Raw genomic sequence first — 21,179 nt, forward strand, 5'->3', positions numbered from 1 at the left:
TATTGTCCCCATATTTCGCATGAAGAATCTGATTGTTACATAATTTAGGAAATGTACTTATTGTCACTTAACTAATGAAGGAATGAAACTGGAATATGAATCTAAAACATTGGACTTAGATCCAGTGTCATTCTAAGACATTGTTCCAATACACTATGGGGACAGCCCTGCTGCCCTGTCCTCAGTTGCAAATTTTCTTCTGGGTGCTGATCACTTTTATCCATTTACAACATCACTAAGATAGCAACATCAGCTGAGGCCTGAACTGCATGCATGTTAATGAAATGCACATGAGGGTAACAACCAAGGATCGATACATGGCAAAGTAAACTCAGTTTAATATTTTTATTGCTGCTTCCTTAATACTGGGTCCCAGTAAATTAGTTTGCTTTCTGTGATTTATGCTGATATTATGCTCTGTGTTTTGTAACCAATCTTATATAAAATTTTAAGAACTTAAATATTTTCTAATAGAAAAGTTAATTTCATTATTAATCAAGAAAATGAGCACATGTAGATGAAGTATGCAAGTGAAATTTTATAACAGCATAAAGAATTATTTTATCACTGATCATATAAATATTTGTAATTATCTTAGGAGAACTTTTAGCTTTCCCAAGTCTTAAAAGAAACTGGCATATACAGTTGTTTATTCTTGTGTTTATGTGTGTGTGTTTTGCAAAGTGTACAAAACAAAGTTAAGATTTCTTTTTGGTGTGTGTTGTGGCAGATGGGGAAGATAATGCGTGGACCATTCATGAAGTTTGTAGCACACGCAGCCTCCTTCACCATTTTTCTGGGACTGCTAGTCATGAATGCAGCTGACAGATTTGAAGGCACCAAACTCCTTCCTAATGAAACCAGCACAGATAATGCAAAACAGCTGTTCAGGATGAAAACATCCTGCTTCTCATGGATGGAGATGCTCATTATATCCTGGGTAATAGGTAAAGACTGATTTTCTGTCGTCATTTCTTTTTGCAGCCTTAGCAGTTGGACTGAATGACACTGATTCTTTCACACATCAGTTATACAAATGTATGCAGCATGATGCAATGCACCACACACCATGATTTTCTTTGTGTTTTTAAAGCACAGTTGCCCTGGGTTCATTATCAGAGCAATAGTCTTCTCAAATGCCTGTGCTTTTTGCATTTACAAAAAAAACTCAAGAAGAAAACCGACAGAATTGTATTAATCAAACCCCACCAGTGACAAAATTGCTGTTCATATTTTGGGAGAGCTGTGATTTCAAACTTTAAAACAACCATATGATTATATGTTGAGATTTTATAGGAACTGAAGCTAATAGCCACTTGCATTTATTGAACATTTATTTTGTACGGGGAATTGTTCAAAGCACGTTACATACATCAAATCATGTGATCTCTCTATACCTCAGATTTCTAATTTGTAACATATAATATCTATCTTACAGGATCTATGTGAGGATTAAGTAATTTGCTTTAGCTCTCCCAGGTGGTAAGTGAAAGAGAAGGAATTCAATTTTAGTTACTACACGATTTGTCTTTAGAATCAATCATAAGGGGCCAGCCCATGGCTCACTTGGGAGAGTGTGGTGCTGATATCACCGACGCCACAGGTTCGGATCCTATATAGGGATGGCCGGTTCGCTCACTGGTTGAGTGTGGCGCTGACAACACCAAGCCAAGGGTTAAGATCTCCTTACTGGTCATCTTTAAAAAAAAAAAGAATCAGTCATACATGTGGCTTGTCATTAAATATAATGTAAGTGAGAAAATATTTTAATTGGATATTTATGAATAAATAAATTGAATAGCTATTAGGTGCCTTTGTTATATAACGAAGATGCTGGGGTGAATGAGACACAGTTCTTGCACTCAAGGAAGTTAAGCCGGGGGGGGAGATCAATAAGTAAATCAATAATTTCAATGATTAAAACTCAGTGTGACAAATGCCATAACTGAGGAGCTGTTCGAGCGTTATGACCATACACAGATTGGGCATCTAAATCTGAGTGAGGTGGAAAGTGGCAGAGAAGCCAGATCAATAAGTAAATCAATAATTTCAATGATTAAAACTCAGTGTGACAAATGCCATAACTGAGGAGCTGTTCGAGTGTTATGACCATACACAGATTGGGCATCTAAATCTGAGTGAGGTGGAAAGTGGCAGAGAAGCCCTTCCTGGACAGTACCTTCAATTTGAGATTTCGAGGATAAGAAAATGTTACGTGGACTCAGTGTTTGGAGGTAATGACTCTACAAGCCATGGAAAGATTAGATGCAGAGATGTGGAACCACGACAACTTGAAATATTATAAGTTAGGCAGAGCTAGAGCCCAGACGTATTTTCAGATGTGATTGACAGGAATAAGGGTGGAGAAATGGCCAGAGGATGGTGTTCAGTGGTTGGTGATGTGATCTGATCACGTTTTAGAAATGTCACAGTGGTTGTGAGGTAGAGGATGGCTTAAAGGAGGGGTGAGTCCAGAGGCTGAGACATGATTGAAGTGAACCTGTGAGGAGCATGAGGGTGGAATTCAGGAGATGAGGGAAAAAACACTTGAGAGCTAGTGAAAGATAAACTCCAAAGAACTTGGGATTATTGCACATCAAAAGGGGAGCTGTGGATTTTGACTTGGATTAGTAGGTGGTGATTGTAATTCTCTAAGAGGGAGAATACAGAAGGGGCTGGGGGGACAAAGAGCTGGTAATTAAGTTAGATTTGTGGTTGACTTTGAAGTGCTCATGGAACTTCCAGGTGGAAATGTCCACTCAGTAACAGAAAGCACAACCCCTGGGAGAAGTCTGGGCTGTGGATAAGTTTCCAGCAATTCTCAATTCCCAGATGGTACTTAGCACCTGATTATGCATGAAATTACCTAGGGTGGAAATATGTCGGGTGTAAAGAGAAGAGGGCTCAAGGGATCTTCATACAAAACCTTTAATAGTCCATAAACTTGGTTCCACCCTCCCTTTCCATCCTCCCCCACCCTTGCCAGTGACCTGGAGAAGCATCTATAGTCCACTTTTATCACTTCTAGGGCAGGGCATACCTTCTTGGCTTCTTTACACTGGAGCTTGGTGGGATAATAAATTGGAATATTATGAAGCCCTATGCAGATTACCAAATGACCATTTAAAGTGAATGTGAGGTAATTCAACAGCGATCGAGTTATTCAAAACTTCTGAAGAACTTTATTTCCTGGATATGTTTCAAGGAAACATGTGGAAGTGGCATAAAACGTGGACTGCACCACCAAAATAATGATACACTTTGGACAAAGAAGAGGACTTTTGACTTTCTACTATTTCTTTTCTAATATAATTGATGAAACTATAACAAATAAATTACATTTCACCTCTAATATCTGATTTAAATAGGAATAAACGGTTATTCTGGCATTGCCTTTATTTTATTAGACTAAAAGCCTGTGTGCTATAGTTTATTTTTTAAGTGTTAGTATATGTAAAGTATGTAAATATAGTGCTTGGCACATAGGAAATGTTCAATAAATTTCAGGTAATTATAATTATTTTTAAGCACTCAACTAAGAGTGAAGTGGTATTATACCACTTATAAAGGAGTGGTATTTCCTACTAAAGACATATTAGGCAAGACATGACTCTTTTAGTATTATAAGATGAAACTTTGAAAAAATTAAATTTTATATAAGGAGATTAGCTATCATGAATGTTCATTTTATCTTTGTCATAATTTGTTCTCCTCAAAATAGTCTAATTTTTTTCATAAATTTCAGATGATTTTTTCCTGTTCATTTAGAAGCCTAAACCAAGAACATTAAATTAGCCTTTAATTTTAAGAATAAAAGCATTTTCCTTGGAACTATTGTTCCACTAACCTTTATATTTCACTTTGGTGTATTTTTCACAGTGTTTATTTAAAGGGAAAACATTGAATGACTCAGAACAGATATCCAATGATTTTATAGCATATTTTAGACTATTGGTTCAGTTTCTGACACTGGTATTTATTTTCCTTTTTGAAGTTATTCTTGAAAGAAAGCTGTTGTACCTTCTGGGCATATTGATAAGTGACCTACTTAGGTTAGACATTCGGTGTGTTATGTTGGCCTGAGGGAGAAGACTCGCGTTGTTGGTCACAGAAAGCAAATTTATCTAACTTTTATTTGACAGAAAGTTGAAAGGCTGACTGACAGAACCGATGTTCCAGGAGATCTTGGCAAGGCAGAATAGTGAGCTCAAACCACCGAGAGGATGTGTAGCAGGAAAACAGGGAGGGACATGCTTGATGACCCTCATGTGAGAAGGTCCTACGCAGCGCTTGTAACTTAATGGCCAGTGTAACCTGCTGAGAAAGCAAGTGCAACCCTGGGTCTACTCTCCAACAGCAGGAGAGGACTGCAGAAAAGGGCTGCAATTCCCCACTGGCCAGACCACATCTTCAGGACTGTGCATGGCTTGGGTGCCATGTGCAGGCAGCTGGCAAATTAGGGGGTGTTCCATGCACAGCATCCCAGAAGAGCAAGTGGCTTCTCCATAGAACAGCACTTGAAGGGCTTGTGGAAGGTGATCCTGGAGGGTGAGGAATGGGGTGGCATCCAGGTATTGTGGAACCTGAGACTTATATATTTAGAAGGACATTTAGAAACAAAGAAGACAAAACAGGGACTGAGAGGGAGCCTGGGCAAGTACAGCATCTTGAAGCTAAGCTTCATTAGCTTCATGGTAAACCTGCCTCTGCTGGTGAGGAATAGATTTAATGAACACATGGGTGGTTATGATTTTTTTTTCAAAGAAATTTAAAGGCAGAAGGAGCTGACTCATTCTCTACTGCTCTAAAGGGCAGAAATGGAACCAACGGATCCACGTTGAAGGTATACTTCCTGAAAATTCAACAATGGAATGAGCAGCCTTCAGAAGGAATAAGCACTTCACCCCCAGATGTGTTTGAGCGGAGGCTTGATCCCTGTGAAGATGCCCTGTGCTTGAGAGAGCTGGGACTGGATGGGGGATTTCCAACTGTGCTTAGCAACTCCCAGGGGTCCTCGGGAGAAATAAGACAGGAGTTCTTCCTTCAGGCAGAATAGTTCATGTATTTGTTTTAGTTTTTAACGCTTTGGTAAGACATCATTTGTACCAATCATTCTACTTAAGGAGAGAGAGAAAAGAAGATGGAAGAGAAGTGGGAGGAGAAAGAGGGGGGAGGCTTGGAAAATGACTAGACTTTGTGAGTCCCTTTAAATGTCCCTTTAGTCCCCATGCTTGTTATTCTGAACTACCCTCGTCTCCTGTTGAGGCTGGCAGGAACCCAGGGACCACAAAAAGAAAGCTGCCTTCAGATTTTCATCTCTGCTCATGTTTGTATGTGCGTGTGTGTATATGTGTGCATGTGTATGTGTGTGTATGTGTGCACGTGTAAGTGTGTGTGTGTGTGCACCCATGCAGTATTTCCTCTTTCAAATTTGATTCACTGGGGTATATCTGAATTCAATTCTCGTCCCCTCTGAACTTGAAGTAACTCAAAATAAGTAACAAAGTTGTCTTCTGTTAAAACCATGTCCTCTGTGCTGTATCGGATGCTGGTTTTGAGAAAAGCATGTAATACGCTCTTGCAGAATAGAAACCATAGCATTTTCTTCAGTGCTACAGGGTTTCACAGCCACTTACATGGCAGGTTCTGTGATAGACATTCAGGACAAATGTGAGAATTTGGAGCAGGTGGTTGCTGAGGGTAAGAGGAGAAGATTAACTTTAACTAGGGGTTAAGAAAGACTTCTTGATGGATGTAGGTTTTGATTGGTTGTTGGACTTTGGATTGCATTTCTCCAGATGGCTCTAGGAAGAGACATGATGTCAAAGAGTAGGGTATCTTAAAGATAATAGGGGTAAAGTAACTTGTTTCTAGTTAAGTAAGATTCTTCAAATTAAAATAAAAACTATGTGCAAACCATGGACAATTTTAAGTAGTAAGTGCCTAATAAATGTTATTCATATTTTTCAAAGTGCCAGACATCGTGCTGTGTGTTTTACATGTATTATTTTATTTAAGTCTCATAGCAATCCCATGAAGTAGGTGCAAACTACTATCATCTCCATTTTACAAATGAGTGTTAGGAAGTTTAAATAACTTGCCAAAGACTTCATTGCTGATAAGTGGAGGAACAAGATCTAAAATCCATGGTGGTCTGATCTCAAAACCTGTGCTCCTAAATACCACACTAAATTTTGGAAAGAATATGCAATATTATTAATAATTCATCAGAAAGAGATAACTACTATTAATATGCTCCTGCATTTTCTTCTAATCTTTCATCGTGTTTGTTTTAAACATGAAGTCATGGAATATAAAACATTTTAAACTTTACTTAACATGATGATATAAAGATTTTCCAGTGTGTGTTAGTCCAGGTCCTCTAAGAAGCAGGTGCAAAGATTAAGTGTACAGCAGTATTATTAAAGGAAATGGAAATTTTATTAAGGAAAATTTTGTGTGAGAGAAAATGGGGAGAGAGCTTAGGAAGGTCGCAAGGACTGTCAGACTGGGATGCTAGTCAAACCACAAGGGATGTAGAGAAGGAAGGGAGGCTGGGTAGAAGCATCCCAGATCTCCATGCATTCTAAGGAAAATTGGCAAGGTCGTCAGGAAATCTGTGAGCCAAAGTCAGCCTGCAGAGGAGTCCCACATCTCCCCAAAAGGGGCACTCTCAGTCATTGGCTGGGAGCAGGCCAGGGGAAGCATGGCCTTGGGGCAAAAGTGGCAGTGGTTGTCAGAAAGCAGTAGCTAAGGACCTTGGTCAAGTTTCTGTAGTTGGAGGTTTGTAGGCACATTCTCATGGCCACTACCCCAAGGAAATTAATACAGTATCTATTAATACTCCATCTGTGGAGTCCCATGAATACTTCTATTTTGAGTGTGTGGGTGTGGGTGTTTGTGTTTTGGTTATTGTAAAGTATCCTACAATGAACATCTTTCAATATATACTTTTATATGTAGAATTAATGGATCAACAGGATTTTTTGTTTGTTTTAAGGCTGTCTATAAGCTTTGTCAAATTGCTTTCAGGTAATGCACTGAGATTACTGGACTGTGGGATTTGGGGGGATTTGTGAATTATGGCTGGACAGGCCGGTTGGGGTCAAATTTTGAAGAGTTTTGAATGTTAGGCTGAGACCTTTCAAATTTATTTTGTTTCATTGAAGAGCTAAGGCTGGAATGAAATTGAATTGATATTTTAACCCCTTTCTGATGCAGGCATGATATGGGCTGAATGTAAAGAAATTTGGACTCAAGGCCCCAAGGAATACTTGTTTGAATTGTGGAATATGCTTGATTTTGGTATGTTAGCAATCTTTGCAGCATCATTTATTGCAAGATTCATGGCATTTTGGCATGCTTCCAAAGCCCAGAGCATCATTGATGCAAATGATACGTTGAAGGACTTGACAAAAGTTACGTTGGGAGACAATGTGAAATACTACAATTTGGGTGAGTTTACAGTACACAGTCAACATAAATGAATAAAAATGCAGAATTTTTTTATAAAACAGATGTCAGTAGTAGTTTGATTATGGCTCAATTCTCATAAAATTGTTGGTTATTTTCCAGCTTCTTTAGAGCATCTGTATCTGATGGAACTTGCTTTCTGCTTCTTCCTTTGATTTTTCTACTGGCTGGAAACCTTCCTTAATCACAAGAATCATCTCCCTGTTTCTCTCAGATCAATTGGCTAACTACTAAACTCCATTGAGAGTTCCTGTCTATGTCTTGGATTTATTTTATTCCTTTTATGTATTAAAAATAATTCACAATTGAGTACCCTTTTCCATTTTAGACATATAAGCTACTTGAAAGCAAGGGAATTATTGGGGTCTTTGGGAGGGTCCCCAATAAATAACATCACTGTTTCCCACCTAGGCTTTGAATTAGTTGAGAAATAACACAAAGAGTTGATGTGGAGGCCAGGTCATCACCTCTCATACTGATAAAGTTCAGGGTATATGACATGGTTTTGAGCCAATGGGCTCAGCCATATTGAGCCCCAGAATTAGACAGACCTCTCCTCCAGTTTCCAGACAGCAATGGACCAGGGCAGTCCTCCCCACAAGGGAGACAGCAAGACTCCTCCATGGAGGACCAGAGAATTCTTAAGAGGAAGAGAATATAGCTGAACCAAGTATGCCCCAGTAATTCACCCCAATTTAGCAATCAGATAAGTCCGTCTACCATCCCAGGAGGAAAAGGACTAGAGATGGAAACAGGTGTAGTTATCTGTTTAATAAAAATCTCTTTTTATAAAAACCTGGAGTAGGGAAAATATATTCCCTTTGGATGCTTATTTCAAACTCTCTGATAAGAAATATGTTAACATTCAGTTAGCACCTCTGTGGGTTTATTGACTATATCACATAATGGTTCCTTTTTAATATTATAATTATATTATCATATAATTTATTTCATATTTACATATGATATATATTTATCACATATGATTTATTATATGATTATATTATATAATTTTATTATATAAAGATTTTTAGTATTTATTTTAATGCTTAATTTTAAAATATTCTAAAAAATATACATTTTTTTCCCCAAGTCAGAGCTATTTATATATAGTAATTATATCCAAAGCACTGTAAAAAAGGAAACTGCTTTCATTAGTTTCTTGTTATCCTTTCCTAATTCCACTTTTCAGCAAATAAACGAATACAAATTTATAATCATCTTTTTCCTACAAACTGTTTTGCATTTTCCTTCACAAATGGCTTCTTAATTGGGTATTGATGACCTGATATAATAATTCTAAAAAATTCATAAATGAATATTTGCTACATTTTAATGGTAAAAATAGATCTCTGGGTGGTCAATAAAAATTACTTCTAGTAAGTTTAAATAACTATAAATATCCTACAAGCGCAAAGTTACGTTATAGTGTAATTATAGTTTAAGATTAAATAATAAATGCTACAATTTATTAAGTGCCAGACACTTTCTAAGCACTGAATATATGTTGACTTATTGAATTCCGGCAACAGATGAGAGAGGTAGGAGTGGAATTTTATTAATATCTCATTTTTAAAGAAGACAAAATAAAGCTAAGAGAAGTTAAGTAATTTGCATCAGTTCTTTCAATATATACAGTGGAATTTTTACTGATACTGGGTCCATATTCTGAGCTTTTAACTGTTATGCTATAATTATCATACCGTTATAGAAAATTACCAGCAAACCAGAAGGGTCATTTTCTCAATAAATTCAGAATCTCAAATATAGCTCACACTTAAGAAGCTCTTTAAGATCGGAGACTTCCATTTAGGAACTAGATTGCTAATTATATTTAATAATATTTATTTATATTTCTTTCCCAGAAAAGAAGTTACCTAAATAAAGAAACTCACCATAACTTCTGTCTTTGCTTTTTCCTAGCCAGGATAAAGTGGGACCCCTCCGATCCTCAAATTATATCTGAAGGCCTTTATGCAATTGCTGTAGTTTTAAGTTTCTCCAGAATAGCTTATATTTTACCAGCAAATGAAAGCTTTGGACCTCTGCAGATATCACTTGGAAGAACAGTAAAGGATATCTTCAAGTTTATGGTCATATTCATCATGGTGTTTGTGGCCTTTATGATTGGAATGTTCAACCTCTACTCCTACTACATCGGTGCAAAACAAAACGAAGCCTTCACAACGTATGTGATCTCAGATGTTTTGATGATGGTTATTACAAATAAAATAAATATCAGTTTAAATGATTACATATTTAATAAATGTTGTATAGAACAAAATGAAGCCTTCAAAATACACGTGCTTTCATATGTTTTGATAACAGAGATTGCAGATTAAATAAATGTTAGTTTAATAGTGTTTATATAAGTACATGGGATATATAATGTTTTAGTAATGACTTTATCTCTAGTTCCTCTTTCACAAATGAGAGGATTTTAAAATAGGTTAAAGGAATTCTAAAATGTAGGAACCTTCCTATATTAAATAATAGTAACTAACGTTTTTAGAGCCAGGTATTGTGGCAAATAACTCACATGTGTCCCTTTATTGTTTCTATTTCACAAAAGGAGGGAACAAATTCACAAAAGTTAAATAATTTGCTGAGTGTTCCATAGCTACTAGTATGTGGGAAAGCCAGGATTAACCCTTTGTGTACTGACTCTAGCATCTATTGCTCTAAATTCCTGTGCCCTTCTGCTTGCTAGGGACTCCTGGGGCACTGACTGTGAGAACAGCTGCTTTCCTAATTCAATTTCTTGGATCTTATCATTGAGAAGATCTGAGTTATCAATAGTGATGAGTTTTGACTGATGTTCACCTTGGACACATGTGGTTTTTATAAAGTATGTTTAGAATAGGTTACTCAAATGTTAAGCCTTCGGTGTTAAAGTAAGAAGCATCAACCGAAGCATAACCTAATGTTTTGCATATTCCTCTAATAAAATACAGTTTGTCAGGAAATGAAACCACCTGGGTTAAGCAGATGGCTTAGCTTTGTTCAATAATTATGCCTAAATAATTCAAATTCCTATCTAAGATATGTCAGTGATTTTGGTAACATTGTATGTTTATATTGTCATTTTTCCTAAGACATACACTATTATTATCTATTTATTGGATGTAAGTAGAAGTATAGGTAAGCAGGAAACTTAAAAGAACTGTAACAAATTGTGTTATTTTTAAGTAATACCCTTAATACTTCCACTGCCAGAACTATGGATTATTTAAACGTTAATATCTGTGATTATGAAGTTATGTTAATAGCATTTATTGAGTGCTTATTATGTGCCAGATATTGAGCTATGGCTATGTACTTCATATGCTATGTACTTCATATGCACAATATTACCTTATGCTTGCAACAATCCTATCATACCTATTTCATAGAAAAGAAAACTGAGGTTCAGAGAAGTAAAGAATTTTCTCATGAATACCTAGTAATTTGCAAAGACACTAAATCAACTCATTGTATGATTGTTATTTATTTATACACTTTCTTATTTATTTTCTTTCTTTTATTTTCCCCCAGAGTTGAAGAGAGTTTTAAGACACTGTTCTGGGCTATATTTGGGCTTTCTGAAGTGAAGTCAGTGGTCATCAACTATAACCACAAATTCATTGAAAACATTGGTTATGTTCTTTATGGAGTCTATAACGTTACAATGGTCATTGTTTTGCTAAATATGTTAATTGCGATGATCAACAGTTCATTCCAGGAAATTGAGGTATAATCTCTGTACATTTTTATAGTTTGTGCCTACGTGTTCTAACTGTTCCAAGAACCAACTGAGCAAAGGGGTGAAAGTATGGACTGCTGTTTCTCCCTTGTTCTGTTCCTGTTTTATACACTTGTTTGACCAGTAATCTAGAAAATTTTAACTCTGCTTCCAAACAAAACATTGATGGGGTGTGGTGGGGCAGTGAGGAATAAAGAGTAGAAATGCTGACTGATTAGTTTTTGATTAAAAGAGAAAATCTTTAGAAATATTACATCAGCCTAAATTTATATTTATTCAAAAAAATATTGCTTATGAATACCACTATTTTACAAATCTTTTTGTGTGATGTTCAAAATTGACCCTTTCTCAAGTTGAGAGTGATAGTGCAATTTTTTATACTAGAAATCTTAGTCTTTGTCCCAAGTTAATGAATGATCTATTGCAGAATAAAGGAGAGAATAATTTTTCAATATGCTTTTCAGAATGTAGAAAAATATATTTATATATTTCATTGTATTCATAAATATATGTAAACTTTGAGATCTGTAGTCCTGTAAGCCTGATAAGATTGTAGACAGATTTAGAAAAGAATGTGTGAATAGAACGTTAACACTTTGAAAATATCTTGGGGTGGTCTTTGGGGGCTGAGAGTGTTTGTAGGCATTGTTACCTCCATCCATCTGGCTGCACAATGTTGAGGGCATCCCAGGAATACCGTTTATGCATCTCCTTTGCTGATCTGTCCTGTATATTTGCTTAGGATGATGCTGACGTGGAGTGGAAATTTGCAAGGGCCAAACTGTGGTTTTCCTACTTTGAGGAGGGAAGAACACTTCCTGTTCCCTTCAACCTGGTGCCAAGTCCAAAGTCCCTGTTTTATCTTTTACTGAAGCTCAAAAAATGGATTTCTGAGCTGTTCCAGGGTCATAAAAAAGGTTTCCAGGAAGATGCAGAGATGAATAAGGTAATTTGGCTTGATAATTTGTAATGATAATTCTTAAGTGCTATGATCATTGAAACCACTGTGCCATGTCCCTTAAAAAAGAGGCAGGTCATGATGACATGCTCTTTCCTTCTCAAATGCAGTGAGTTAAGGAATCATGATCCTTAATTTTGTGTCTGTTTAAGTGAGCACATTGGACATTTCCTACCTTCAACAAATATAAGAAAAATTCATAAAATGTAATTAAAATAATGTGTTGCATTATCTGGAGTGAGTACTGAAAAGGAAAGCAATTCTCCTTTTAAAAAAATGGGTAATATGTTTGCTGTTGTGGCTTCACCTCACTTACTTCACCTTCAATTTGTACAGCCAGTAAAGCCTCAGCAACTGATTATGACTGGGGGGAACTTGGCAGACTCTTAAATAACATGTTCATTGAAAAGTTCAGAAATCAATTGCTCACATACAATATGGGAGACCAGACTTAACAGTAAGTAGTTCAAGAAAGATCTAAGGTTATTAATTAGAAATGATAATCCTGGAAGGCGATGCAATCCCAAAAAGCCATAAGAGAGGGATAGCACTTAGATGAGGAGGTAGGATGATCACAGTAGGTTCAGATATGTTTAGAGCACATGTGGAATGTTGTGTATAAATGTGGGTGGGAGCTGGGGGCTTACTCTGTGCGAGGAACTTTGCTGGGTGCAGAACACTACACCCTGGAGGAGCATTGAGATACTAGGTGCGTCCAGAGGAGGACCAGGATGGGGTCAGGTGTGGATATAATATCATATGAGAAAGAACTGAAGGAGCCAGCTATTCCTTCTGAGAAAGGAAGATCGAAGGAGAACGAGAATCTCTTTAGAATTCCCACCTTCGAGTAGGGAGTATACTTTTACTTATCCTTTCAAAAGTAGGAACAGAAGCAATGGGTAAATGTTGTGAATAGTTCAACTTTAGTTCTTCGTAGGAACAAACTTGTAACAATATGACCTGCCCAACAGAGCAATGGGCTGCTTTATAAAGTAGTGACCTCCCCATCATTGCAGGTAATCAATAAGTGCTGGATAAGTGACATTAGGAATTTATAGAAGATCTTCCTTTCTACGCTGGGTGGACAATTGGGCCAAATGATTATAAAGGTTCCTTGCAATGATGAGATTCTGTCATTGAATAAAAGGGAAATATTCTAATTCCTCCTTTGTTTGCCACTTAGTATTTGGGGCTCTCAAGTAAGTAACAAACTCTCTGAATTCTAGTTTCCCCAATTGTGATATAGGAATAAAAATTATACCTACTTCATGAAGATAAAATCACATTAATATGTAAAAGTGCTTTGATAATTCTAAAGCCCTCGTTAAATATAGTTATTATTATGATTATGTTGCATAGGAATTTTGGAAAAATATTCCATCTATGGCATTCATCCAAATGTATGACTTGTAGAACTCAGTGGGTTGAGTGGCAAAAATTTCCATTACTTCACTTAATGTAGTTAAGTGTGTAGTTTACAGGTCGGATTAGAACTGCAACCTGAGAGAATTTAGTGTCCAAAGGAAATCTCCAAGCACCCCATAAGATGTTTCTCTCATTAAATTTGTTGGGGGAATTAGACAGCTTTTAAAACATGAAATGAAGAGTGAAATTGGCTCTGCAATTGTACTCATTTTACTGTCTGCTTTTAAAAGAGAAATGAAGAAAAGAAATTTGGAATTTTAGGAAGTCATGAAGACCTTTCAAAATTATCACTTGACAAAAAACAGGTAAGGTAATATTTGAGAATGTGAAGTCACGTATATGATCAGGTTTAACTTTTCTGAGAAAGGGACAGATGTTCAGAAGCAATTTCAAGAAATAGATAACAGACACATTAAAGAACTGAACTATTTTAATAACTTTCAAAGAATCTGCTATTGAAAGGTGGAAATAAGCCTATGTCCAACTAGCAAAAACGAATTATGTGTATATTTAAGACATATATTAAGCACATATTTATGGGTACTTATCAATGATGTAATATAGGACTAGTGATGTGAAGAAGGGGAAATTAAGAGAGAAATTTGTCAGGGACCTAAGGGAGGGCATAATTAACTTAACTCTCTGCAGCTTGGGTGGAGAGCATGCATGCCAGCTGTTCCTCTTTATTTGTCAGTAATCAAGCAGTGGGGAAAGGCACAATGGGAAGGGAGTGGCTATTGTGGTCGGCACAGTTCATAAGGAACGATGTGTCCTAAAGATGCATCAGCTTCCTGACGGTGAGTAGCAAAATCCTCGATGACGAGGACATTTGCCTTCTTTCTTGTAGTGAACACATAGTAAGTATGCGATAAATGCTTGTTGCTAAAGGGACATAAGAAATTAGGAGCAGGGCAATGTATCAGGTAGGACTTGCATTCAGTGGCACATGATTAAAAAACCCAAATCATGGTTTAAACAGGACATTGGTTTTTTTTCCCTCATTTACTTCTCTAGAGTAGGCAGCACAGGACTGTTATCAGGGATGATGTGATTCTCCTGGATTTTTTTTTGTTGTAGTTAATTGCAAGATGATAGCTTCATCTCCAGTCATCACACCCACTTTTCTGACATGAAACCGTTTAAGTGTACAATTCATAAATACATTCACAGGGAAGACAACTGGTTCTTAATTGAATAATTTAAGGGGATGGCTCTTTCCTTTTCCACCTACTTCCCATTTATGATTATAAAATGCCTGATACAACAAAACATTCTATAGTTTGCAAAGGGCATTTTAATTGACTATAGATGTTTTATATATATTAACTATGCATATATAATATATATTGTCTATATATACTACATATTGACCATATATAATATATAACGAATTCATATAAATATATGAAATTCAGTGTGTTTGGTCAATATTTTCTATTCTTTGTTTTTCTTTCCTTATCAAAACTTCCTTTTGGAAATTGATATAGTAAGAGCATTGAACTAAGTACTTAGAAGACTGGGATCTCGTCTCATCTCTGCCCCTTCAGCAATTTATTTAACATCTCTGAACCTCAGTTTCCTCATCAGTAAAATAGAGATGATCAAGTTGTATAACCACCACACAAGATTGTCGGAAGGATTAAATTGGTACTTTGTAAATTACAAACACTATACAAATATAATCTTACTACAGAGAAGTGGCTCTTTTTGTTATTTGGTTATAAATAACTCAATACAAATTTTGTAAAAATAGGTCAGTGTAAATTGGATTTTGTAGTTTTTCTGTAAGAAAATATTCATGCAGAAAGTATGATGAACGTATGGTAATAAATTATTGGCAAATATTAGAAAAATTCAAAGGGAATCAAAACACCTTTTTTTCTTTATGATAGAAACTATAGTATCTATCAAATCAAACAATTTTATTTTCCTTGGAGTTACTCCAAAAAATATGGACAATTAAAATTTGTTTCAATCATCTTTAGAATGTATATTATACCTTTTAAATGAGACTTGGACTACCTTATACTTTCCAATAGCACATAGTTTAATACTAGATTAAAACAAACTCTGGGAGCAATACTAATCCTGTGGTGTGAGACCCCTGTTGTGGAGTTTGGAATAAAATGTTGACTTTTAATGTCAGCTTAACAGTCTAGAGGCCCTTTTGTGTAATTGCATATTGTGGCAGCCATGGGGATGTGCTGCCACAATGTTTGGCCCTGACATCTACTAAGAAAAACTCTCATGGTTCATTCTTACCCAGTTCAGGTGGCCTTTGCTTGTTCTTTTTCATAAAGTCTACACCTAAGATAGCACAGTCAGTTTCTATGTTACTCAGGTCTTCTCTCCAATGCCATTGAAGTTCAAAGTGTTTAGTTAGCCACACAAACACTGCCTTCACGTCTGCTCCAGGTATACTTTGTAATCAGTAGGATGAGCCATATAAAAATACTTTTTGAGATAAGGTAAGCAGACCTATTCATTGTCTTTGATCACGTCCTTCAATTCTAAAGGTCACTGACTTTGGTGATTGCTAACGTTAGCTTTTCAGATATACAGTCTGAAAGAATAGCATAAATTAAAAGTCCATCTCTGCCATACACTATTATATGTGTAAACCTAAAAATGTAAATAACTTGTTGAATTACTGCTCTGTTCCAGGTTCAGAACAGAGCACTCTCAAGTTGTTGGGTTTAGAGCAGGTTTTTACACCCTAGAAATTAGGTTTGTTCTGCACTGGATTAAGTGAGTGTTGTTTTTTTTGTTTTGTTTTGTTTTGTTTTTATCAGTTATGTATTTAGGCACTGTGTCCTTTAACAGTTACTCCTGGCAGAGGCTATCTTTTCAATCATCTGATGAAACAATCACATAAAGTGGTGGTTCCAACCATGTCAGTTTCACGAGGGCCATTTCTCCATGTGATTTTGTACAAATTCCCAATTCACTTCTCCAGAACTATTGAGTTAAAAATTTCTGGCAGTAGGGCCTGAAAATATGTATTTTGAGAAGACCTTAGAAGCTTCTACTGCTTATCTGGATGTGGGAATCACTGAATATTTCATTCCTTAAAGGACTTAGTCATGGGCTTGGGCACATGAGTAGAAACCAATATTTGGCAAAGTATCTTCAGAATGAATAGACTAGATTAAAGCTAGCCATGAAGGAGACCTAAATTCACATAGTGGGTATTTACCCATCCATCTAATAACAGCTATTGAAAACTGTAGAATGCTTACTATATGTCAAGCTACATATTGTATACATCTTATCTCTTTAATACTTACATTAGTTCTAGGAGGTAGGTAAAATTATTTTCCCTGTTCTATTCCTGAGGATACAGAGATAAAATGATTTGCCCAGAGTTCCATTTCAGACAAGTGACAGAGCCAGAATTCAAATCCACATCTACTTGATTTCAAAGCAAGATGTTGACAAGCATTGTACAACATGTCTTCATTTCTCATCTGCTCTCCCTACTGACAGAATATATTGCCTTTACCTTTCAATTCTTTGCTTTGTTCCTGGCCATTTAATGCTGTTTACTTGATTTCAAAGCAGGATGTTGACAAGCATTGTACAACATGTCTTCATTTCTCATCTGCTCTCCTTACTGACAGAATATATTGCCTTTACCTTTCAATTCTTTGCTTTGTTCCTGGCCATTTAATGCTTGTGAGTAATGGGAGAACAGTCCATTGCTATGTCCAACAATGTAAAAAATTCCAAAGGCTGAAGCTTATGAATAACAAACAAGTTTTTTAGTGTTCCTTACTCTAGTTGTATAGTGAAACTATAAGATGAGAAATGCCAATATCAAACTAATTACTAGGACATGGAAAAGAAAAAGCATAAGAAATTCCAAAGGCTGAAGCTTATTTTTTCCTCTTAATAACAAACAAGTTTTTTAGTGTTCCTTACTCTAGTTGTATAGTGAACCTATAAGATGAGAAATGCCAATATCAAACTAATTACTAGGACATGGAAAAGAAAAAGCATAAAGAATGCAGAAAATGTGTCAAAGGCATAAGAAAAGGTGGGTGGGGGAGAGAGGATAGGCAATGGTTCATTCAGAATTAGAGAGAATATATATTTACATATTAGACACGATCAAAACTTGCATCCCGTCTTTCCAGTACACAAGCTCCCGCTTCCAGCCCCTGTGGCGTTGCACATGTTGGCATGATATATAAATACCCAAAGCCCTAAGGTTTAAATACTACTCATATTGCAAGTTCAGTTCCCTTGTATGTGCAAAAGTGTTGCAGACATGACTTTCCGGACATTAAACTATTTTCTTAGTTGTACATGGAAACAATCATATGTTAAGATTTTCTGCCACCAAGTGGTAATAATGCTTCTTTGCATCATTGAATTAGTTTACTTTGACATACTACTTCTCTGTATTATTATTCAAATTTTAACAAGTATTTGTTGAATATCTATGATGTATTAGAAATTTTTTGCTGAAAAAATATGTTTGCATCCAAAACTTGGTATTTTAAACTTAACAGCAGAACTAGTCACATAAAACTATCCAAATGAATTTATAGCTATGTAGTCATATACCATTTCACTATACCAGTGGTTCCCAACCAGGGGAGATTTTGCCCCCACCCCCACCCCCAGGGTGCATTTGATAATACCTGGAGACATTTTTGGTTGTCACAATAGAGGAGGGGAGCTATTATTGGCATCTCTTTGTTAGAAGCCATGGATGCTGCTAAACATTCTACAATGCCCAGGACACCCCATGCACCAAAGAATTATCCAGCCTAAAATGTCATTAGTGTCAAGATTGAGAAATACTGGATTCTACCTACTGAGCGCATGCAGAAGAGAGCTGAGTGTGCTGCTGAAACTGTACGAATATACTGCAGCTGCAGTCAATGATACCTCAAAATCTATACTCTAGAAAATCCGCATTCATACACATTCTCAAATGAACAGAATACCATTTTCTGCCTTTCCTGGCATCGCTACCTCTTCTGTGCTATCCAGTTTATTAAAGTTTGTAAGGCATCTGCCTTGTGCCTTAAAACAGTTCCCCAGGTTTCAGATATATCTTTACCATGCAGTTGAACTGCAAGCAACTGGTTGATGAACCCAGATTGTACATCTTGTACAGTAAGCTGTCCAGAAACCAAGTGAATTTCACTAGTGACCAAAAAGCACCACTTCTTTCTGCATTCATTTCACCGACCAAGGGGTTTTGAGCACTTGCCAAGCAGTGCTGGCACTAGGGACATTGGGATGAAGTGTGCTTAAATATGGTCCTCGCATCTAATGATGTCCAGCATAAATTATAGTTTGAAAGCCAGGTTTCCCACTGTATTATTAAAAATGTTATGTGGATGTTTGTAAGTATTTCATGAATTCATAAATTAGTAGTGCTTGAAGGATGGTAGAGGTCAACTAGACAACTCCCTTCATTATCAGTAGAGATTATAGAAAGTTTAAGCATCTAGCCTAGTGTTTCACAGCTAGCTGGTGGCAGAGCGAGATGGTAATTAGATGTCAGGCTGCCATCAGGTGCTCGTTTTGAAAACTTAAGCTACCTCTCTTTGGTTATTTGATTAATTGTATTATTTTATCCTAAAGATTTGAAAAATGAATATAAGTAAAAACGTATGGACTTTTTGCTGACTTTTTAGAGGGGAGTGAAAGGAAATAGCTGTATGGAAGAAGATGCTATCTAAGCAATATTTTCAAACTTATCTTTTTTTTTAATGGATATTATCAGTCTTGCCATGCTTTTCCTATTATTATAACTCAGCTAGATCACAATTGTTTGTGTTCTTCATTGAATGCCCAGAGTCACATAGCACCGAGAACACTCAGTGTGCTTGTTCAATGGATGAATGGATGTGTATATGTTTAATTCAGCATGTGGCCACTGAAAGCATTGAAGCGTTGAAGTTAAGGCAAGGATTTTAATTGAGTCTTATTGAGCTTTACTTATAGTAAGTTAGATGTTTTGGGGAAATACAAATCATGGGTGTCTTTGAAGAGATTCTTGAAGTTTCAGTCCCCTTGGAAGATAGTTGTCCATCAAAAACATAAATTTGGAGCTTCTCTGTTTTGCTCAGGATCTCTTATTTCTTTGTAAAACTAACTTTTCCTTTTAGAAAACGCATTAAAGAGTTTTTCAGTCATCTTTATACCATATTAATATGGTATGTTACCATCTTTATTGCAGATTGCTTTAATTTATGTTATTTGAAAAGTGCTGCCAACACGCGATACTATACAGATCCTAAAATTCAGATGGATTAATTAGTGCTTTCTTACCTGAACTCTCACACAACAAAGTCTTTCCTTGGCGTTTTTTCAGTATCTCCAACAGATCCTTCTGTATAGATGTTGTAGTTATCAGACTGGCTTATTGATTCCTTATCAATGGACTCCTGAGATCAACACCATTATTTCTCCAGCTTGTTAGTCTCTTCCTGTACCATAGATGATTCTGGGGGAAAGTTAAAGCATGACTCTCATGACAACATGATTGACAGCCACAAGGTCTAAGAGGTTCCTCAGACAACTTCTAACAACCATTGAGAGACTGAACACACCTAGAGTGCCACTGATTTGTCTTGGAAGACAGAATACTAAACAAGTTAAGCTAAAATGGCGCCATACATCTAGAAAAGATTATTTATACATATGAGATTATTTATGAGTTTATATATGTAACTAATAAACAATCTCATCACATTAGTTAAAATAAAAACTAAATAAGAATCAATTTCTAATTCTTTTCAAATTATAGCTTGGGCACAATAAACAATCCAGTATAAGGAGCTCAGAAGATTTCCATTTAAATAGTTTCAATAAGCCTCCAAGACAGTATCAGGTAAGCATGAATGTTTAAAGAAATAAAGCTATTTTTTTGTAATATTTAGATTCTCAAACTATGTGACTCATTAAGTGGCAATGAACTATTAGGATATTTTTCTCAACATCAAAATAATGCATTTATCCAACAGATATTTATTTTGTGAGTACCATGTGCCAGGCACTTCCTAAGTACTGGGAACATAAGTGAACAAAATAGATAAAGTCTTGGAATCATGGAGCTTAGAGTTTACATGTTCATTGTAAAAAGGCTAACATTACGAAAAACATAAAGAAGAGAGTAAAATTCTCCTCAAATCCCACCACTGAGAAATAAAAACTGTTTACTTTTGGTGAATATTCTGCCAGATGATTATATGTATGTATGTGTATAATTTTAAATATATTTTAATATTATGTAAATTATATGTAATATTATATAAACGAGTTAATAGTACTTACATAATGAGTAATAGTTTTGTAGACTGTTTTTCTCTCTGAAAAATATATATTCCTATCAATTTTAATGGATGTATAGTATTCCTTTGTATAAATATATGATTTATTAAAATAGTCCTGTTTGATAGGCATTTAAGTGTTTTTTCCTGCTATTATAAGTAGTACTTCTAAAATGTACTCATCTATGTACCAAATTATATCCTTAGAATAAGCTCCTGAACATGGAGTTTTACTTCCCAGCATTTAATGTTGGGTGTAGGTGTAAGATTTGGTTTAGCTGTATATCAA

General features: G+C 35.9%; 1 protein-coding gene across 1 annotated transcript in view; it reads left to right on the forward strand.

Moving 5' to 3' along the window:
• Nucleotides 1-21,179, forward strand: part of TRPC6 (transient receptor potential cation channel, subfamily C, member 6) — a 59,796-nt gene that overhangs the window by 36,682 nt on the left and 1,935 nt on the right. Inside the window, exons 5-11 of the mRNA XM_008589861.1 lie at nt 731-947; nt 7,222-7,455; nt 9,397-9,661; nt 11,008-11,203; nt 11,958-12,161; nt 13,829-13,903; nt 20,368-20,451. Of these exons, the coding sequence (XP_008588083.1) occupies nt 731-947; nt 7,222-7,455; nt 9,397-9,661; nt 11,008-11,203; nt 11,958-12,161; nt 13,829-13,903; nt 20,368-20,451 (1,275 nt within the window). The remainder of the gene's footprint in view (nt 1-730; nt 948-7,221; nt 7,456-9,396; nt 9,662-11,007; nt 11,204-11,957; nt 12,162-13,828; nt 13,904-20,367; nt 20,452-21,179) is intronic.

This window comes from Galeopterus variegatus, unplaced genomic scaffold, assembly GCF_000696425.1.
Source record: "Galeopterus variegatus unplaced genomic scaffold, G_variegatus-3.0.2 Scaffold5699, whole genome shotgun sequence".
NCBI lineage: Eukaryota > Metazoa > Chordata > Mammalia > Dermoptera > Cynocephalidae > Galeopterus > Galeopterus variegatus.